This window comes from Ictidomys tridecemlineatus, chromosome 4 (assembly GCF_052094955.1).
Source record: "Ictidomys tridecemlineatus isolate mIctTri1 chromosome 4, mIctTri1.hap1, whole genome shotgun sequence".
NCBI classification, from domain to species: domain Eukaryota; kingdom Metazoa; phylum Chordata; class Mammalia; order Rodentia; family Sciuridae; genus Ictidomys; species Ictidomys tridecemlineatus.
The window spans coordinates 183868761-183888544 of NC_135480.1; the positions used below are offsets into that span (position 1 = coordinate 183868761).

Here is a 19784-nt window from a genome sequence, read left to right on the forward strand (position 1 = left end):
GATTAAAAAATAAATATGCTAGCAGCAGAGCTATGGTAAATCCTGGGATCAGTTGGTACTTATTAAACAGATGCTTAATTCTTCATTAATAAAATTTATCATTCTTGAAATTGAAATAGAGGAATCAAGCTGTGTAGTAATATGTATCTTTTTGGTTAGCTTTCTGCTTTGGGAGAAGAGATTCTAGAAAAAATTTATTTTCCATTTTAAGACATTTCTTAAAATTGGACACTTTTAGAAAAATATCTTTAGATTTCAAAACTTTTCTTATTGTACAAGATAATTTCTTTCTTTTTTTTTTTTTCTTTTTCTTTTTTTTTTTTTTATGGTGCTAGGGATTGAACCCAGGGCCTTGTGCATGCAGGACAAGCACTCTACCAGCTGAGCTATAATTTCTTAAGTTCTACCTTCATACAGTATACATACAATAAAATTTGAACCTTTGGAAGAGGAGTCACAGAATTTTCAATTTTATCAACATATAAATATATAAGACAACCCTTTTTCTAGATTATCTGACTTTTCAACTATTCCTTTACTGTTTTTTCACAGTGTGATATATGTAATAATACCATAAAAACTTTGTATGCATGCATATGTGCACATACACACAAACACGAAAAATGATTCACTAAATTAAGCAACACTAGAAATAAAAAAGAATCATCGTGGTCAGTTTAAAAAAGTAGTAATGATCTTCATATCATTGGGTTATATAAGGGAGATTGATAAGTAGCATTCCTCCAACCAAGTTCACAACCAATTAGGAGTTAAGGTAAAACAATAAAACTGATAAAAGGCCAAATGCTGATGATATAATATTGTATAATATGAGGTATACCATTGGGCAAGTTTCTTAGTATTGAATCTCAGAATTAGACAGACTAGCCCTCCCACATTTGTTCAGCAGTGGCTACCTCAGTTTACTGTGGGTGGGGAGTCCTCTTTCAGTGAAACTGAAAGCAGAGAGGGAAGGAACACAACATGTATTCTCTGTGGGCAAACAAACTGCCAGAAAAAGTGGAAGAAACTGAACTTCTCATTTCTATTTTGTCCTTTCAAACTCATAATCAAATAAGTCATATTACTTACCAAGAAGAAATGAGGGACTAGAAAGGCTAAAGGAGTAATGCTAATAGCATTTCCTCCATGTGTAAAGAAATATCAGGTATAGAGGAGTCCCCTCTTTTCCTCCCTTGTATTTAAGATCTTTGTTTTGTAATTCTAGCTATGATAGTAATTTTTAAAAATCAGTATAATTAACTTTCTTTACATTTCTTATCCCTGGTACCAAACTAGTTTCATGTCTTCAAACACATATAGATGCCTTCCACAGAACTGGACTGTTTGCTGTAGAATAAAGACCTTGGAAAGAACTTTTAGAATCATTAAGGATCAAAATCCCTTAGTAAAGAAATAAAATGATTAGTATACAAGGTTGCAGAGTTGGATAATGGTAGTTCTGGAACTGTGTAACATAATTATCTCTGAAATCTCAGTGATATTCAGACTAAAATATTTTAGGGTGATTATAAAAGTGACCAAAAGTAGAATCAGGGTTAGAATTGAAGGAGAAAGGCCAAAGAAGCATTGCTATATACATCTAATTAACATTAAATTTAATTAAATAATACTATTACATCTAATTAACATTAAATTTAATTAAATAATACTATTACTGCACACCAGGCATTATGCTAGGCACTAGGGATAGAGTTTTCAGCAAAATGGCCATGTTCTACCTTTGATATATTATTAACTGTGCTTAATAGTGTGAGAAAACTTTTGGCTATATTATATTGTATACAGATGTAAAAGGCCAATACTTTTTTCATTTTCATTGTTTTTCCATGATTGGATCAACACCAAGTTATAACTCTGTCCCCTTCTTAAACTTGTACCTAAAAAAAATAAGACACATGTATAATAGGTTAAAGTTTGCAGCTTCTGTGAAATCACCTGAGGGAAAGAAAGACCCCATTTCTAGAAGTACTTCTCTGGTCCCTCCTCATTGAATTTCTGGCACTACAACCTAATTCTTTGGGGTAAAAGATTGTAAGCTGCAGCCTAGTTTTGTACATTAGCAGGCAAACTCTAGAATGCAAAGTTCTTATCTACTCAAACATCTCTAAAGAAAAATTAAAGAACAGATTTGACATGTACAAGAAAATCACTAGGATGCACAGAAATGTGTGTTCCATAAAGAGATTTATTCTAGTTGAAAAATGTCAGACTGAATGAAATGGAGGTGTGTTTTAATGACCTTAAGGTAAGAAAAAACATTTAAAGTCATTTAGAATTAGTTTGGAGTGTTAAATTTTTCTCCTCTTAAGGGATTTATATGGGGTCTGGTTTTTCTATTAAGTTCTAACATCACATCATGCAAACTTATGTAAACTGTACAGATTTTCTGTAATTTATGTTTTGGTGAATATGAACAACTAATCTATTGCAGGGTTTATATCCTAACTTTTCTTGCATGTCACTGCCATTGAAACTCGCATGAAAAGCACTAACTACCTTCTTTCTCTTCTCCCTGATTTGCTTCAAGGCTGCCAGACAGATCAAGGATAGGTATGGTATAAAAACTATATTTTATTTAAGTATCAATATTGAAGTCAGAAATGAAATTCAGAAATAGTTTTTTATTAGAATTTTGGTTTAAATAAAAATGCCCAATGGCCAAGTATTTTTACAAAATAAAGATATCTCTATATCCTCTTGGAATAATCAGTAAGATTATTTTAAAAAATGTGTTTCAAGAACATAGTTGTGGACAATTATGTGCTTCCAAAAGAATTTCATTTCTGGTATAATAATATAGTTAGTTTTAGAAAAGTTCTTGACTAGTTGTATTAGTGGAGAGGGTACTATTTTGAATAATTTAAAAATAAGTATTCCTGGAATGCATTTTCATTGTTTTTTAGATTTAAATATAAGCAGATCTTATTTTCAGAGAAGTCACAGTATTTTAAAATAAGTCCTCAATAGCTAAAGTTCTCATACTTCACTCTTTAACACCTTTGTATTCTCATTCTATCCTGTTCCTGGTGCCATCTCTTTCTGTTTCTAATGCCATCACTATCTAGTTTATATTCTGTGGGAAGAGAAAATTATTAAAGATGTTAGTTTAGAATGTTTTTCTCATTGGTTGAGGTAGTAATAAAAAAGAGAACTTAGTAGTTGTTGAAATGAATACATCAGAATGCTTAAATTGCTGCTGGCTACATTTGGATTGTGTTCACACAGCAGGAATGGATTTGGTCTGCTTGACCAGTCATTAAGCATTGTCTGTAGAGAGAACATAACTTAAGGTTCTTCATCTGAGGATCATAAGAATTTCTGAAAGGCAAAGCTCTTCAAACATTACTCTGAATCTTATATTAAATTGTTGTTCATCAGATAATTCATGAAAATACTCCTTTTGGATTGTATGAAAAAAATCAGTGTAGCCATTGTTAATATTTGCAGGAATTTTCAAATCTGGTTTCTCTTATTTTTTAATTTGACTAGAGGCAAGATTTACACAGTAGTAAAAGCATTTTTAGCACAAATATTAATTTTTTATCTTTTATATTTTACATCAGGTAGTAGTTAAAGGTATAGGTTGTTCTTATACATCTGAGATATAGAAAAAAGATTATAAGAAGTTTTATTTTATTTTATTATTTATTTTAAGAGACAAGGTCTCATTGTGTTGGCCAGCTGGACCCAAACTCCTGGGCTCAAGCAGTCCTCCTATCTGAGCTTCCAAGATTCTAGGTACATGCCACCATGCCTGATGTGATTATGAGAGGTCAAAGGTGAAACATTAGCAATATGAGTAATGACTAATAGAATAGTTTATTAATAAAGTAGATTTGAGTTGTATCTGCTGGAATTTGCTATGAGCAATCCAAATTCCACCCTGCCTAGATTATTTTTACTGTGTAGCTACTATTCTGTTACATTCTCCTCTGGTTCCTTATTTTTTGTATTAGAAGTCACTTCCTAATCAGACTTTGGGCTGTCCAAAGACCTTGTGAGAGACCTTGCAAAATCTTCATTTCAAGATTCTGTATGGTTGTGCTTCCCAGAATTCTTTCCTTATTCCTGATCTCTTTCTCTTTGTCCAGATTTGGCATAATTTTATTTTATGAGCACCTTTCATGACTGTATTCTTCACAGAAGCTTGACTTTACTTCCTCTTCTCAGCCAGCAGGCCAGGATTCCTTATTTCTGTTAGGGAAAATTCCACTTTTTAATTTGTTTTGCTCAAAGTCTATATTTTTTATTTTTTGGCTACTTACAAACTATTTGCTTCCTGCCTGAGGAGTGTTTCTGGGTCTTAGCTTAATTATTTAAACATGATTTTAGCTTCATAAAACCCAGATTTCCCTAATATAGTTTCTGATCTCTCAGAAAACGAGTTTCTAGAATTCCATCATTACCTTTTGTAGTATGAAAATAATTTTAAAATATAGTCATAATGAAATCTTGTTTCATCAAGCTAAGAAGGGATTATTCTCTTATGTAAAGATGAATTTTAAGGAAGAGTTTAAAAATCTGAGCAAGGAATCAAATTTTTTAAAATGACCAAATTATATTGTTGTATTATGTGCATGTACAAAGATGTAACAATAAATCCCACTAAAAATTTTAAAAGTGAACTAAAAGTATATTGAAACTTTAGTATCATTTGCTATGATTTAAGGTAAAAGAATGGCAGGAGTGAAAAGGAAAACTGAAGACTGAGAAGTAATACATGGCATATTTCCAAAAATTTAAAATCACTGGAGTATAACTTAGGGAACTTGGTAATTTTGGAAGATGATTAGTTGAGAGAGAGAGAGAGAGAGAGAATATGAGAATTATTGCTGGGTGTGATGGCACACTGAAAAAGGGGGAATCATAATTTTAAGGCCATCCTCAGCAATTTAATGAGGCTCTACACAACTTAGCGAGACCCTGTCTCAAAAAAAAAAAAATTAAAAAGAGATGAAGAATGTAGCTTTAGTGGTAAAGTGCCTCTGAGTTCAATTCCCAGTATACCCCCCACAAAAAAAAGTGGGGGGAGGGAGAGCATTATTGGTTCTTGGAAGAGAAGGTTCATGAAGGGGAGAGGCAAATTAGGTTGTTTGAGAAAATTAAAGGTGTTCATGTGTTTTATATAGTTGCTTTCTCTTTGCAAAAAGAAGGAAGCCATCCTTGAGTTCAGCTGATACTATTAGAAGTAAACTAAGCAAGTCAAGGTGAAACATGCTTAACTACATGAATCTCTAGAGATGATTTAGAAATTTGAGATTTGTAATTTGGGCTTTGAGGCACATTTGTTTAAATATATTCAGTTTAAAAATAAAAGATATTGAAAGAGTGTAGCATTGTTGCACATTTGAATTGATTCATTTGAACTTTTAAGTTTTCATTGACTAGGAACCAGTTTTGTTTTAGGCTTTGCTAAACCTTTCTAATCCACTTTTGGTAGACATTCTTTTTGTTTGTACTTATAGTGATTAAATCAAGTTTTATAGATTTTGTAGGTTTCATATTTTAAATTTTCTAAAATACTTTCTGATAATTTCCCTCAGCATTTCTCGTTAAAGAGTCGTGTTGTTTATCAGGCTTAGAAGAAACCAAGTAACTTCAAACCCATTCACCGATTCAGAGAGTGTTTAGTAAGAACCTATTTTAATGTAACTCTTACTGATGTCTTCAAATCAAAGGATACTTGAGATTATAAAGAACAACATACAAGACTAAGTGTTTATTCCTAACTTCTTGATATAATTTGAAATTTATTATTTGAGAATCAACAGCTTAATGTAATAAGTGTGGAATACTAGCATTATATTTGTCAATACAGTAAGCAGTCATTTTGAGTTCTTTTCCCTATAAATTGATTTTAATGTAGCACTTTCTTTTTGGTAAATAAATCAACTGTTTATTCATTGTTGTGTAGTGATTACTTTTTTAGTTGTAAATAACTGAAAACAGCAACATTTTGACATTTTTTATTTCCAAATAAGTGAATACATCTCTGTCTTGGTTAGATTTGATAGATCTGATTGACTAGGCGTGGCCTGGTTCCTTTGTTCTTGCATCTCTATTTACTTTTTCTCCCAAATTATGTACTAGGAGAATGCATCCATGAATAGTGCTTCTGTACCATTCTTTGATCAAAGATTATATGTAACACCTGTGGAAATTTACTGTTAATTTGAAATAAAATGATAGTAAAATGGTTTCTTTTGATCTCCAGTTTTAATTGAAAATAGTTTCCCTGCACTATTGACAAATTAAGATCTAGCTTGGCTTCATTCTTTTTTTTAACTTCACATTCATCTAGTAAGTGTTTGTTGAAGTCCTATTATTTCCATGGCATGTAGTTCCATGGGGCTGTTTCTCTTAATATCCTTCCATGTATGTAGCTAATGCTGACAGATCAGTGACCTCTGCTGGTATGATGATATTCACTGGTCATGATTTCACCTTTTTCCTTTCTCATCCATGGCCTGTCTTTAACAGGTACTACTATACTATCCAATATTATATCCATCTGCTTCAACTCTTGTTGTAGGGCACACGATGTAGCTATTACTACAGGGGAGAATGTTTGAATCAGGTTGTATGTACACTTCACTATTTGGCATGTGAAAAGGAGTGGGGGTGGCATCAGGAGGTCAGTTTGATTGAGTGTACAGAGGTGCAGATGAAGGTTGGGTCTGGTAAGGATTATTTATATGGGATATTTCTTTTATTGATATTGGCATATTATATGATTGTATAAAACTGGATGGAATTGCTAAGTTATCTTAGAGGTCTTTAAAAGGCATTTTTCAGATTTTTACTTAATTTTCAAAAGACAGAATTTATATTTGACTGTTCTAGTCTCTGAAATTATTAGAATGAAATAATTTTTGTCTTTTCATTTTATAAATTAAATGATTTGATACTTCTTCTTCTTCTGTTTTAAAAAGTATATTTGTGTTTACCATAGAGTCACAATGGCTTCAGCCTTTCGCCTTTCTTTGAAACCAAAGGTCAGTGACAGCATGACTCACTTAATGGTGGATTTCTCTCAGGAAAGACAGATGCTGCAAACTTTGAAGTTTTTGCCAGGTAAACAGCATGTATTACATGTACAGTTTTGAATAAAAATTTTTTATGCAATGCTTTTCTGTAATGAACATTGGTATATAAATATTAAAGAAGCATAGTGTGATTTTTTTTCTTCATTCCACTAAATATTTAAATTTGGTAGTATTTATTTTTAGAGAATTATTTTACTGGTAGTAAATATTCTATTTCAAGAATCCCATTAAGGAGTATCATTTGATGGTTAACAGTGGGTCTTTAGACCAAACTTTTTTAGATTTGAATTTTGCTGTATACTTGCCATGTAATCCTGAACAAGTTATTTGACTTGCCTTATTTCTGCTTCTTTAGAATGTGATATTATTCTAGGGTTTTTGTAAGGATTAAATGAATTGATACTTCTAAGGCATTAGTATATGGCATATAGTTGAAGCTCAAAGGATGTTAGCTGTTGGCATATTATGTGATTATATAAAGCTGGATGGAATTGCTAAGTTATCTTAGAGGTCTTTAAAAGGCATTTTTCAGATTTTTACTTAATTTTCAAAAGACAGATTTATATTTGACTGTTCTAGTCTCCAAAATCATTAGAATGAAATAATTTTTGTCTTTTCATTTTACAAATTAAATTTTATATATGTGTATATATATATGTGTATATATATGTATATATATAACAGCAGATAGCGTTACAATTCATATTACATATACAGCACAATTTTTCATATCTCTGGTTGTATATAAAGTATATTCACAATTATTCATGTCTTCATACATGTACTTTAAATAATGATGTCCATCACATTCTACCACCTTTTCTAACCCCCTGCCTCCTCCCTTCCCCTCCCACCCCTCTGCCCTATCTAGAGTTCGTCTATTTCTCCCATGCTCTCCTTCCCTACCCCACTATGAATCAGTCTACTTATATCAGAGAAAACATTTGGCATTTTTTTGGGGGGATTGGCTAACTTCACTTAGCATTATTTTCTCTAACTCCATCCATTCACCTGAAAACATCATGATTTTATTCTCTTTTATTGCTGAGTAATATTCCATTGTATATATATATATGCCACATTTTTTTATCCATTTATCTATTGAAGGGCATCTAGGTTGGTTCCACAGTTTAGCTATTTTGAATTGTGCTACTATAAACATTGATGTGGCTGTGTCCCTGTAGTATGCTGTTTTTTCGTATAGACCAAGGAGAGGGATAGCTGGGTCAAATGGTGGTTCCATTCCCAGTTTTCCAAAGAATCTCCATACTGCTTTCCATATTAGCTGCACCAATCCCACCAGCAATTTATAAGTGTGCCTCTTTCCCCACATCCTCACCAGCACTTATTTTTGTTTGTCTTAATAATAGCTGCCATTCTGACAGGAGTGAGATGAAATCTTAGAGTAGTTTTGATTTGCATTTCTCTAATTGCTAGAGATGATGACATTTTTTCATATATTTGTTGATTGTACATCAGAAGAAAGATATACAAAAATTAACTAAAATGCATCAAAGACCTTGCAAATAGACCAAAAACTATGCAACTTATAGAGGAAAGCAAAGGTCAACACTCCAGCATAAAGGACAGGTAATGATTTTTTTCATTAGGACCCCTAAAGCTTGGGAAATAATGCCAAGAGTTAATAAATGAAATAGTTTTAAATTAAAAAGCACCTGCACAGCAAAGGAAAGAGTAATGTGAAAAAGAACCTACAGAATGGAGGAAAATCTTTGTTAGCTACATTTCTGACAGAGGATTAATACCTAGAATATATAAAGAACTCAGAAAGGTTTGCACCCAAAAAACCACCTAATTAATAAATGGGCAAATAAATTAGACACTTCATAAAAGAAGAAATAAAATGGCCATTCACACCAGTCAGAATGGCAGTCCTCAGGAATTCAAACAATAATAAATGCTGGAAAGGATGTGGAGAAAAAGGAACATTTACACTGTTGGTGGGATTGTAAATTAGTACATTCACTATGGAAATCAGTATGGAGGTTCCTCAAAAGACTAGGCATGGAAGCACCATACAACACAGCCATACCACCACTCCACAGTATTTATCCTAAAGAATTAAAGTAGTCATAGGGATACAGTCATATCCATGTTTTTATAGCAGCACAATTCACAATAGCCAAACTATGGAACTAACCCAGGTTCCATCAACAGCTGAATGGATACAGAAAATGTGGTATAGATACACAATGGATTTTTATTCAATCACAAAAAATTATTTATTTGCAGGAAGATGGATGGAATTTGAGACGATTATGCTAAGCAAAATAAGCCAAAGTCAGAAGATCAAGGGTCATGTTTTCTCTCATATATAGAAGCTAGAGTGAAAAACGGAAAAGAAAGATAAGGGGTGATCTCATGAAAAGCAAAGGGAAACCCGCAGAGTAGAGGAAGGTAGGCCAGCGGGTGAGAGGAGGGGAGGAAAGGGGAAAGCTCTGGGGAAAGATATTGATCAAATTATATTGTAACAACAGATTCACCATTATGTGCAGATACAATGTACCTGTAAAAAAGAAAAGTAGCTCCTTTTCATTTCAAAGTTAGTTTTCTTCCTAGAGCAATGTATGAGTGTGCCTTTTCCCCCACAGAGGGTACCACTGTTACTAACATCTGTTTATCTTTCCTGAAATAGTTAAATCTATACAGACATCACCACATGTATAGGCAGAATCAGGTAGTTGCTAATATTTGGCAGTTTTTACCCTCAAAAAGATAAATTTGTTTCATTAAGTCTAATATATAATCCACCCCCTTTTGAAAATGGAAGCATACATATACACTGTTAAATACTTTCTCTTTGCCACTTGACAATATGTAGGAGTTCTTTCCAGATCATTATAGATCTATTTCTTTTTTAAAAATAACTGGATAGTAGGAATTTAATTAGTTCTTCTTTAAGTTTATGGTCTTTTTCTAGTAGTGGCAATGATGTGGTAACAAAATGCTTAGGTATTTTGCAGAGATAATATATCAATATGTCTCAAGGATAAATTTCTAGAAATGGAAATGTATGTGTATTTTAAATTTGTATAATTATTTAAATTGTCAAGGAAATTTCACAATTTATGCTTCCCTGAAAATATTTGAATGACTGTATTCTTATACAGCTACAGTTTTCAGAGTTTTTATTTTTTTGTTCATTCTATTCTAATAGTGACATATGGGTTATCTGATTGTTTTAATTTTCATTTCTTTAAGTGTGAATGTATTTATCCTATCTTCATAAGCCACTTTAAAAAATGAACTCCTTATTTATGATTTTTCACTTTTTCAAACAATGGTTTATATTTTAATTAATGATATATAGCACCTTTTAGTATATTAAGGAGGTTAGCCTTTGGTCCTAAATGTGGCATAACTCCCTCTTAGTCATTTGTCTATTGGTTTATAATGATTTTTTTTCCTAGTAGAAATTTTAATTTTTATATAATCAAATATGTCACACTTTTTCTTTGTGACTTTTAGGTTTTAGAAAGACCTTACTTGGACTTCCCCATTGCAAGATTATAAAAATAGATATACTTACTTTTTTAATATTCTTTTTTGATTGTAGATAGACACAGTACCTTTGTTTTATTTATTTATTTTTATATGGTGCTGAAGATCAAATCCAGTGCTTCTTACATGCCGGGCAAGCTCTCTACCACTGAACCACAACCCCAGCCCCTAGATTCATTTTCTTATGTTTGTAGCCTTTTAAAACTAGACTTTAGTATTTAGAACAATTTTAGGTACATAGTGAAACAATGGAAAATATGAGGATTTCCCATATACCCACAAAACATGCTTAGCTCCCTCATTATCTACATCACCCATCAGAATGGTACATTTGTTATAACTGATGAATCTACATTGACACATCATTATCACCTCAAACTATAGTTTATAGTAAGGAATACCCTTGGTGTTATACATTCTATGGGGTTGCACAAATTTATAATGGCTGGTAGCCTTTTCAGATTGGTAGCTTTTACCTAGTGATAGGCATTCTGTCCTCCATGCCTAGTTTTCGTGGCTTGATAATTCATTTCTTTTTAGCACTGAATAATCCATGTACCACAGTTTGTTTAGGGCAACTTGGTTTCTTCCAAGTTTTGGTAATAATGTGTAAAGCTGCTGTAAACATCTATAGACAGGTTTTGTGTGGACAAAGGTTTTTCAGCTCCTTTGGGAAAATACTAAGAAGTGAAGTTTCTGGATACTATATAAAATTATGTTTAGTTTTGCAGGAAACTTCCAATACGGTCTTATAAAGTGTCTATATTATGTTGCGGTCCCACCAGCAATGAATAAAATCCTTGTTGCTCTACATCTTGTTGCTTTACAGCATTGGTACTGTAGTGTTATTTCATTGTTGTTTTAATTTGCATTGCTTTAATCATGCGCCACATGAGGTAGAGCATCTTTTCATATACTTCCTTGTTATTTGAATATCTTCTTTGGTGAGGTTTCTGTTTAGATCATTGGCCTATTATTTTTTAATTCTTAATCTGATAATTCTATCATCTCTGCCATATCTGAGTCTGTTTCTGATTCTTCTTACAGTCTTTTCGGACTGTATTTTTTGCCTAGAGTATGCTTGTAATTTTTTCTTTATAGCCACATATAATATATTAGGTTAAAGAAACTGTTGTGAATAGGCCTTTGATGATGTGATGGTAAGTTATGCAGAGATAGGAATCATTTTATGGTGTTTTGATTATGTCTCAGTCTTTTTGTGAATCTTTGCCTTTGAACTATGAACTTTACAGGTGCATTTCAGTAGCTCCCACTCTTACTTGCCCTTTTGTAGAACAAGATGGCTAGAGTAGACTGGAGTGAGACTGCTATTTCCCTTTGTCCTGGTGCAGTAGCCAGCTGGAGTTTTTTATTTCCTTTCACCCAGGTCAGTTAGGCTCAGATAATCCCAAAGGGTTAGACTCTAGTTAGTTTCTTTTTTTCCTTTTTTTTTTTTAAAGAACAGATCCTGTTAAGGAAAACATAAGCTCTGGTATATTTCAAAATGTTTCCTCTTCTACTCCCTATGGTGTAAATATAAGGGGATTTTCCTCCATTGTTCCTGATGACAACCTGTTAAGCTCTTAGAGGAAAAATTCACAAATAGTAGGTGCCCTTCTATAATTGGAGCCACCTGGGGTTTTTGACTCAAACATACCCACACTGAGCCTCCAGCAGCTCATCAATTACAGTTTAGGTATCTTTACCCTAGTACTGGTTTCTGCTTAGGTTTTTGCTCTAGTAAATTGTGACTCTTTGTATTTACCTGTTTGTCTCTTCATATTGAGGCCTTTTAATCTCACTTCTCTTACAGATCTAAGAATTATTATTGATTTTTCAGTTTGTTCAACCTTGTTTGTTATTAGAAGGGGGTGGCCACTACCAGATTTCTTATGTATGTGCCAGATTGTAAAGTAGAAGTCCCTGGGTAGAAAAATCTGGGTAATTAGTATATGTATCAACTCAAGCATTTAGAATTTGTACTGGAAACTTTCAAAACCTTTTGCTATTTTAACAGGTCTAATGAATTATTGTTAACAATAGTTACTCTACATGTGAGGCACTGGGTTTGATCCTCAGCACCACATAAAAATAAATAAAGGTATTATGTCTATCTACAACTAAAAAAAATTTTTAAAAAATGTACAGTGGGGTAGGAGGGAAGAATAGAAGTTCATTGGATTAGACAAAGAGAAATGAAGAAAGGCGGGGGTGGGTGGAATAGGAAAGAGTAGAATGAAACAGACATTACTTTCCTATGTACATATATGAATACACAACCAGTGAAACTCTACCTCATGTACATGAAATCCTAATTAGAATTTGTCAAGATACACTCGTACTATCATGTACATCTAAAGAACAAATTAAAAATCAGAATAGAGCTAGGGATATAGCTCAGTTGGTAGAGTGCTTGCCTTGCATGCACGAAGCCCTGGGTTTAATCTCCAGCACCACACACACAAAAAAAAAAAAAGAAAAAAAAAAAAGTACAATATGTTCAGAAATAACAAGTCATTCTCGATTATTTTTCCTTAGCATGTTTCGAATTTACCTTTGCCATCTAAGATTTTAGTGAACGTTGAATAAGTTTATGAAAGATCTTAGAAAACTATAGATTTTTTTTATAGCCTATCATTAAAAGGTGCTTTGAAAATAGTTAGTTTGGGTTGGTTTATTTATTCACTTTTGAATAGTTCAAAAGCAGGATGAAAAAGCAAAGTTTGGATGACAAACATAAATATTTTATTAGTGCTATAATAAATGAGGAATTAGCTCCCCTACACACATACTTTTGTTTCTTCTCTTCAGTCCCTAAAGCTCCAGAGATAGACCCAGTGGAGTGTTTGGTGGCTGACAACTCTGTAACAGTAGCTTGGAGAATGCCAGAAGAAGATAATAAGATTGACCATTTCATACTGGAATACAGAAAAACTAATTTTGATGGACTGCCACGTGTAAAGGATGAGAGATGTTGGGAGATAATTGATAACATTAAGGGTACTGAATATACATTATCAGGTAAAATGACAACATCTCAACAGTCTCCTTAGAAAATAATTGTAATTATGAAAAATTTGTTATTTTAAAGCTTAAAATTATTAAGTTCTTTTTATCCAAATTGACTTTTTAGATATTTATTGTAGAAGTAAATTTGTTTTAAAATATCAAGAAAACTTTGTTTTAATTACTTAAGGACATTTGTAACCTGCTAAGATAGGATACATGTAAAATAAATATGAAGTGGTATTCTGAAAATAATATTTCAGAGTTACACTTAGTTTTCCCTTTGTTTTCAGATTATATAAAAAAGCTGTTAATTTTTTAGATGTACTCACTACCCCACAATTCACTGATACTGTAAATATTATCACTTTTATTATTTAGTTTTACTTTAATGTTGATAGTTAAAGTAGAACTATGATTTGGTTTTAGAAATTTTTGTGTTGGCCTTTTGAAAGAAGTTTTGAAAGATATTTCAGAGTTATACTCTATACTTGTACAGTTATGTGAAAATGAACCTCAGTATTATGTATAACTAAAACAAACTAATAATGCAAAAATAATGGTTAACAAACACAAAAATGATCTCCATATAGTGGGTACTTTAGATATTTTGGGGGCAAATATTGCCCTTGGGAAGCTGAGGCAGGAGGATTGTGAGTTCAAAGCCAGCCTCAGCAACTTAGCAAGGCCCTAAGCACCTCAGCCCTTGTCTCTAAGTAAAATATGAAAAAGGGCTAAGGATGTGGCTCAATGGTGAAGCAACCTTAGGTTCAATCCCTGGTACCAAAACAAAAAGAGAACAACAAAAAAACACAGTGTTTCATAAATATAAAAATTCCTGAGAGCATCTCTTTTCCAGAAATCAAATGTGTTGTTTTGTAAATTTGTGACATCTCTCATTATATGAAGTACTATTTTTCATGATGCATAAAAGAGTACCTTTTTATCCCTGAATTAGGAAAATCATAAATTGTATATTTTACTTCTTCTGAAGAAACTAATAGATAAATCATGATTCCTCTTATTGCAGGCATTATCACCATTTTAACATAAATTTATACTTTCCTTAAATAAAGAGATACTTCCAAGGAGGAAAAAAAAAGTCTGAAAATTCATTCTAATATTTTGGGGGATGAGTCCTTTATTTTGTGTCTGAAAACCATTTCATTTTTTCAGGCTTAAAATTTGATTCAAAATATATGAATTTCAGAGTGCGAGCTTGTAACAAGGCTGTGGCTGGAGAATATTCTGATCCAGTGACCTTAGAGACCAAAGGTAAGATTAGTAGCTGTTTATACAATATGAAACTCTGAAGTTATTCAAGACTTTGTGACAGGAAGCATTGTGTGGCTGAATTCCTTCCCCACCTCCTCTACCACCCCACCTCTCACTTTCTCCACAATAAGAATTATAAGGCAGGGAAAATAGGACTATGGTAGTGGTTTCCATTTATGATTGTATTCATATAAGCAAAATAGACTTGAGATGATAGTGTTAACATCTAAGAAGCTAAGTCATTCTAGTCTCTCAGAGTAATTTGGAGTTAGTGGAAACACCCTAGTATAAGATATTTGAACACAAATTTTTGCAACATTTACTAATTTGAAGGCCATAATGCCAAAGTTCTTCCCAGTTGTGACATATAGTAATTGACTAAACTCTGTACATTTTTGTAGGTACTTGGGACCTGGAGCTTCCATTGGTCTCTAGTTTATATGGCATTTGAATAGATTTGTATGCCAGAAATTTGATATGATTTGGAGGATGATATAAAAACATATCAGAATAAAACAAACTATGAGGCTTGTAAATTATTTTGTGTTTTACAGTGCTGGGAATCGAACCCAGTGTCTTCCACATTCTGGGCAAGTACTTTACTCCAGCCCCTAACGGTTCATAAATTACTGATGAGACCAACTCAGAAAAATATCCAAAAATATCTAAAAAATAGGTGTAATTTGAGTAATTTGTTTGAATTAGCAAATGTTTTTACTTGAGAACTACAGATCATGAAGACATGCAATTACTTTGAATGACATGTTATCAAACTGAGAAGTTACTGTGGTTTTTAATGAGACTTTTACCAAAGTATTGTCATACTTACAGGTAGATAATCTTTTCTGTATTACTTGAGCTGTTTTTAGCCCTTGTCGAGTAAAATTGCATTATTATTATATTCACCCTTAGGAGCATCATCTTTGTATTATTCCTTTTCATTATGCTTTACAGGTTGCAACCAAACTTGGACATAAATGTGGTAAATTATTGATTTTTATGCACATTCCCTAAATTTAGAAATATGAATAGCTGGCTTATGGCTTCCTGGGAGCTGGGCTGGCAAGCTTCTCTTAGCAATATCTGGATCTTACTAGTCACTCTAGACGTTGGGGTTTGTAGAGGGAGACTAAGTTGATTAGTCCTTTGAAGCATTTTTTACTGTTGAGAAAACCCCTTGAGGTGTGGGACCAGACTGAAACTTATCCTTGAGGGCCACTAATCATTGATTCTGATCTTCAGGGGGTAACAGAATAAAATTCATCTTACATGACTATGGGTCACTGATTTTCTGGAGTTTTTTTCATAGTATTGGCATGACTACAAATTAGAACAAGAGCTCCATAGAAGTAGTTCTACTTTTTAAAAATTACATATTAAACAATTGTTTACTAATTTGACCTGCTGTAGTCCTTTTTGGCCAACCAGTAGAAATAAGCCTGTGGACAAAGATTGAAGGGAAAGGAAGAAAGATGGAGATTAAATAGTTGAGGCCTATCAAAGTTTCATATCCTGCCACTTATAGTTCTTGGTATGGAAAATAATGAAAGTTGTTTATTTGTTCCTTCAGTATATTTGTTCTGGTGAGAAAGTTGTCAAAAGTGATGAGTAATAATATTTCTTATGGCTAGAATTTTTAAGATGTGTTATCATTTACTTCCTTGTAAGGATAAATGATATTATGTTAATACAAAATTTTCTATAGCCTCAAATAGTAATGACTGTGATATAATTTTATAGTATCATGAAAGCAGCTACAAACAAACATAAAACATCTGGATTCTGATTTTGGTACCCTGTTTTCACAGACTTTTAAAGATATGGAAACCAATATGTATATTACAGGGCTTATCCAGGACACAGGATCTCACTTTCAAAGAAGACTTTATTTTTTAATAATGAAGCATTATTTCTTATCTTAGAGAGGCTCTATAACTTTACTGAAGTTCAATAAAAGAACAATGCCCCTCAAATAGAAATTAAAGATGATACCTCTTGGATTGAAACCTAGACCTTCTTATTTGTTTTTCTTTTTCTTTTGTTTGTTCTTTTTAATTACCCATAGCAATAGGACTCGTTTTGACGTAATTATAAGCCTTCTTGTTTGGATGCTGTGTTATTCGATAACTCTGATTCCGAGTGGTTTGAAGATAGTACTTTTTTCTTGCTATCCTTGACTCCAGATTGCTGATGGCCCTTTTTTCTTCATTATAACAAACATTAGGGAACAACTTTAGGAGACCTTCTTTATCCTTAGAATTTTAATAAGCCCTTGGGAATTGATGGCACCCTCAGAGTTAAAGCCTATTTTTCTTTCTCTTAAAAAAAATGTAGATAGTGCCTCGAATGCACAAGGCCATAGGTTCAATCCCCAGCAACCCCCACCCCCCTGCCAATGTAGGTAGCCTGACTTGCTTAATAACTTAAATATAGAAGTTAACTCTGCTTTCTTAATGGCAGTTCATTTTGGGAATTGAGAGTCTCAGTGTTAATCCTACCTTTTTAGTAACCTGCCTATTAAGAAATTGTTTCCATTTTTACTGAAAAGCTTCATTATTTCTAGTTTCTCTAAATTTCTGTTTAGATGAAGGTTTTGTAAGTTATTAACTTCCTTGTGTAGTATGACATTTACTAGAAGCTGTGTGGTCAGTAGATTTGTATTGAGAATGTGGTTTTATAAATAAAGACAATGAACAATGGCTCTGATACATAGTTGAACTTGAAGTGTTCTTTATAGAACAGTGGAGGATAAAAGGATTCTTGATTAACTAGGTAAACTTCAGGCTCTCCATATGCTTTTTTTGTTGTTTGGTGATTTACACTTCACAGACACACTGAAGCCTTAGCTAATTTAAGTACTATACTTAAGTGAGATGCATTGTAAGGAGTATTCCTTCAATGAATAATTATCAGATATTTAAATTTTGGAGGAAAATATAACAGAAGCAGATTAGTAGATAGCTTTCAAGATAGAGCTTCTAGAAATTACATTTTAAAATAGAAGAAACTACTCATTGTACAGCTGTTAATACATTTCAATGCTTTTCCCTGAGTTCTAAAAGAGGGAAGCTTAATGCACTGATCTAAATTAGCAGTTTGACTAAGCAAGTCTTGTGAATAGTAAGGATACTTCCTGATAATACCAAATAATCTGAAAGGCATAACTTTGTTTCATGATTTTTTGTTTTTTGTTTTTGTTTTATTTTTATATTGGAACTTTTCACCCTTCTACTCTTTGCCACATAAATAATTTATCAGCTAGATCAATTTCCTCACTTCTGCCAGGCTACCTCCAATTTCTTCGTACTCATCTTAATTTGAAACTAAGAAGTGTTTAAGTATGAAATTATTAATTATTATACTGTCATAGAAGACGTGTGCACCTTGTGATTTTCTATATAATATCACTTTTTCCTTCTTAATTCCTACCAGTTCCCTTTCCTATTTACTCAAAACAATTAATTGATAACCATCGGATATTCTAATAACAGGAAATTGAGGATACTGTGTGTTGATATAGATTCTTGTAGAACGAATAGCAGAAATACCAGTGGCCCTGAACATTGCATTGTATTGTGTTAGAGTACGGGATATTTAGAGGAGAATAATGGAAAATAAGTGAGGAATTGTAAATTATAACCTAATCATTGAGAACTTTAAATGTTAGCATTAGTAATTTGAATTTTATTTTCTGTATACAGTGTTGAATCAATTGACTAGAGAAGTTATTGCTCACAGGTGTGCTTCAGAAAGTGGAGATATATAATACTTTATATTGTCTCGAACAGCACTTAATTTCAGTTTGGATAATTCATCATCCCATTTGAACCTGAAAGTTGAAGATACCTTGGTAGAGTGGGATCCTACTGGAGGAAAAGGTCAAGAAAGTAAAATCAAAGGGAAAGAAAACAAGGGCAGGTAATGTAGCTCATTAAATCTGTTATATGGATAAATGCTTGTACATTGGTTCTTATTTGATAACATTAAAATTCTTATTCTGTATACCAGTATGACTTATGATACATTAGTAATTCCAAAGTGAAAAATATAACATTGCTTGTCAATACATGAATCTGTCATTAACATTTTCACGTTACTTTTTTCTTAGTTTCTTTCCTAATCTCCTTATACTTTTAAAAAATTTCATTATCCCATTTCCTTAAAGTTATATATACAGTAACTTGAACTAACTAGATGTTCCTAGAATAATTTCTGAATATTGGGCTTATCACCTATCTCACCTAAAAGTCTGCATTAGATGACAACTTTTACAGTTTATAAAAGCCCCACAGACTTGCCCATGATGGTGGAACCCAGTGAATCCAAGAGTCAGGCTCAAGAATCTTTTGTTATTGTCATAACTTACAATCTTTTGTTATTGTCATAACTAAATAATGTCAAAGTTTGGGAACTATTTTCTTTTTTTACACAGGAAGTTTTTGCTGAAGTTGAATATCTTTGTGAGTTCTAACAATGAATTTTTTAAAAATCCTCAGCAGGCTTTTAATCTAATTTTATTATAAGAAGTTAAACTTAATTTGTAAAGCAGTCTCTTAACAGTTGCCTATTTTTATCTGACAGTGTCCATGTTACTTCACTGAAGAAACATACAAGGTGATGATCTATGTCTGTCTAGTTTTAGGACTTAGTATATCTAGCTTGGCTGAGTAATTTTTTCTTTTAACCAGTAAACAGAAGCCACTGCAGCAGGCTTCAAAGCTAAAATATTGCTCTGTGTAGACTGTCTGTATTTTTTGTAGCTTATGTTTTGAATTTATAGCATTATAGTATGCTGCTTATCGTTTGGATTATATTGTATAAAGATAACAAAATAAGCTTTAAAGTCTTATTTAATTATTTTTTCTACTTTATTTATAACTGGCATCTTTCCTATCGTATTGAGTTAAATAT

At 32.5% G+C, this 19784-nt stretch overlaps 1 protein-coding gene across 5 annotated transcripts in view; it reads left to right on the forward strand.

Moving 5' to 3' along the window:
• Fsd1l (fibronectin type III and SPRY domain containing 1 like) overlaps window positions 1–19784 on the forward strand; it is a 76236-nt gene that overhangs the window by 27303 nt on the left and 29149 nt on the right. For 2 of the 5 annotated variants that reach the window (XM_013360509.3, XM_021729398.2), the window contains exons 5-10: window positions 2552–2574; window positions 6977–7098; window positions 13404–13613; window positions 14775–14873; window positions 18662–18791; window positions 19455–19487. In XM_013360509.3, the coding sequence (XP_013215963.1) occupies window positions 2552–2574; window positions 6977–7098; window positions 13404–13613; window positions 14775–14873; window positions 18662–18791; window positions 19455–19487 (617 nt within the window). The remainder of the gene's footprint in view (window positions 1–2551; window positions 2575–6976; window positions 7099–13403; window positions 13614–14774; window positions 14874–18661; window positions 18792–19454; window positions 19488–19784) is intronic. The other 3 variants (XM_021729399.2, XM_021729400.2, XM_078047906.1) reach the window with 2 other exon arrangements.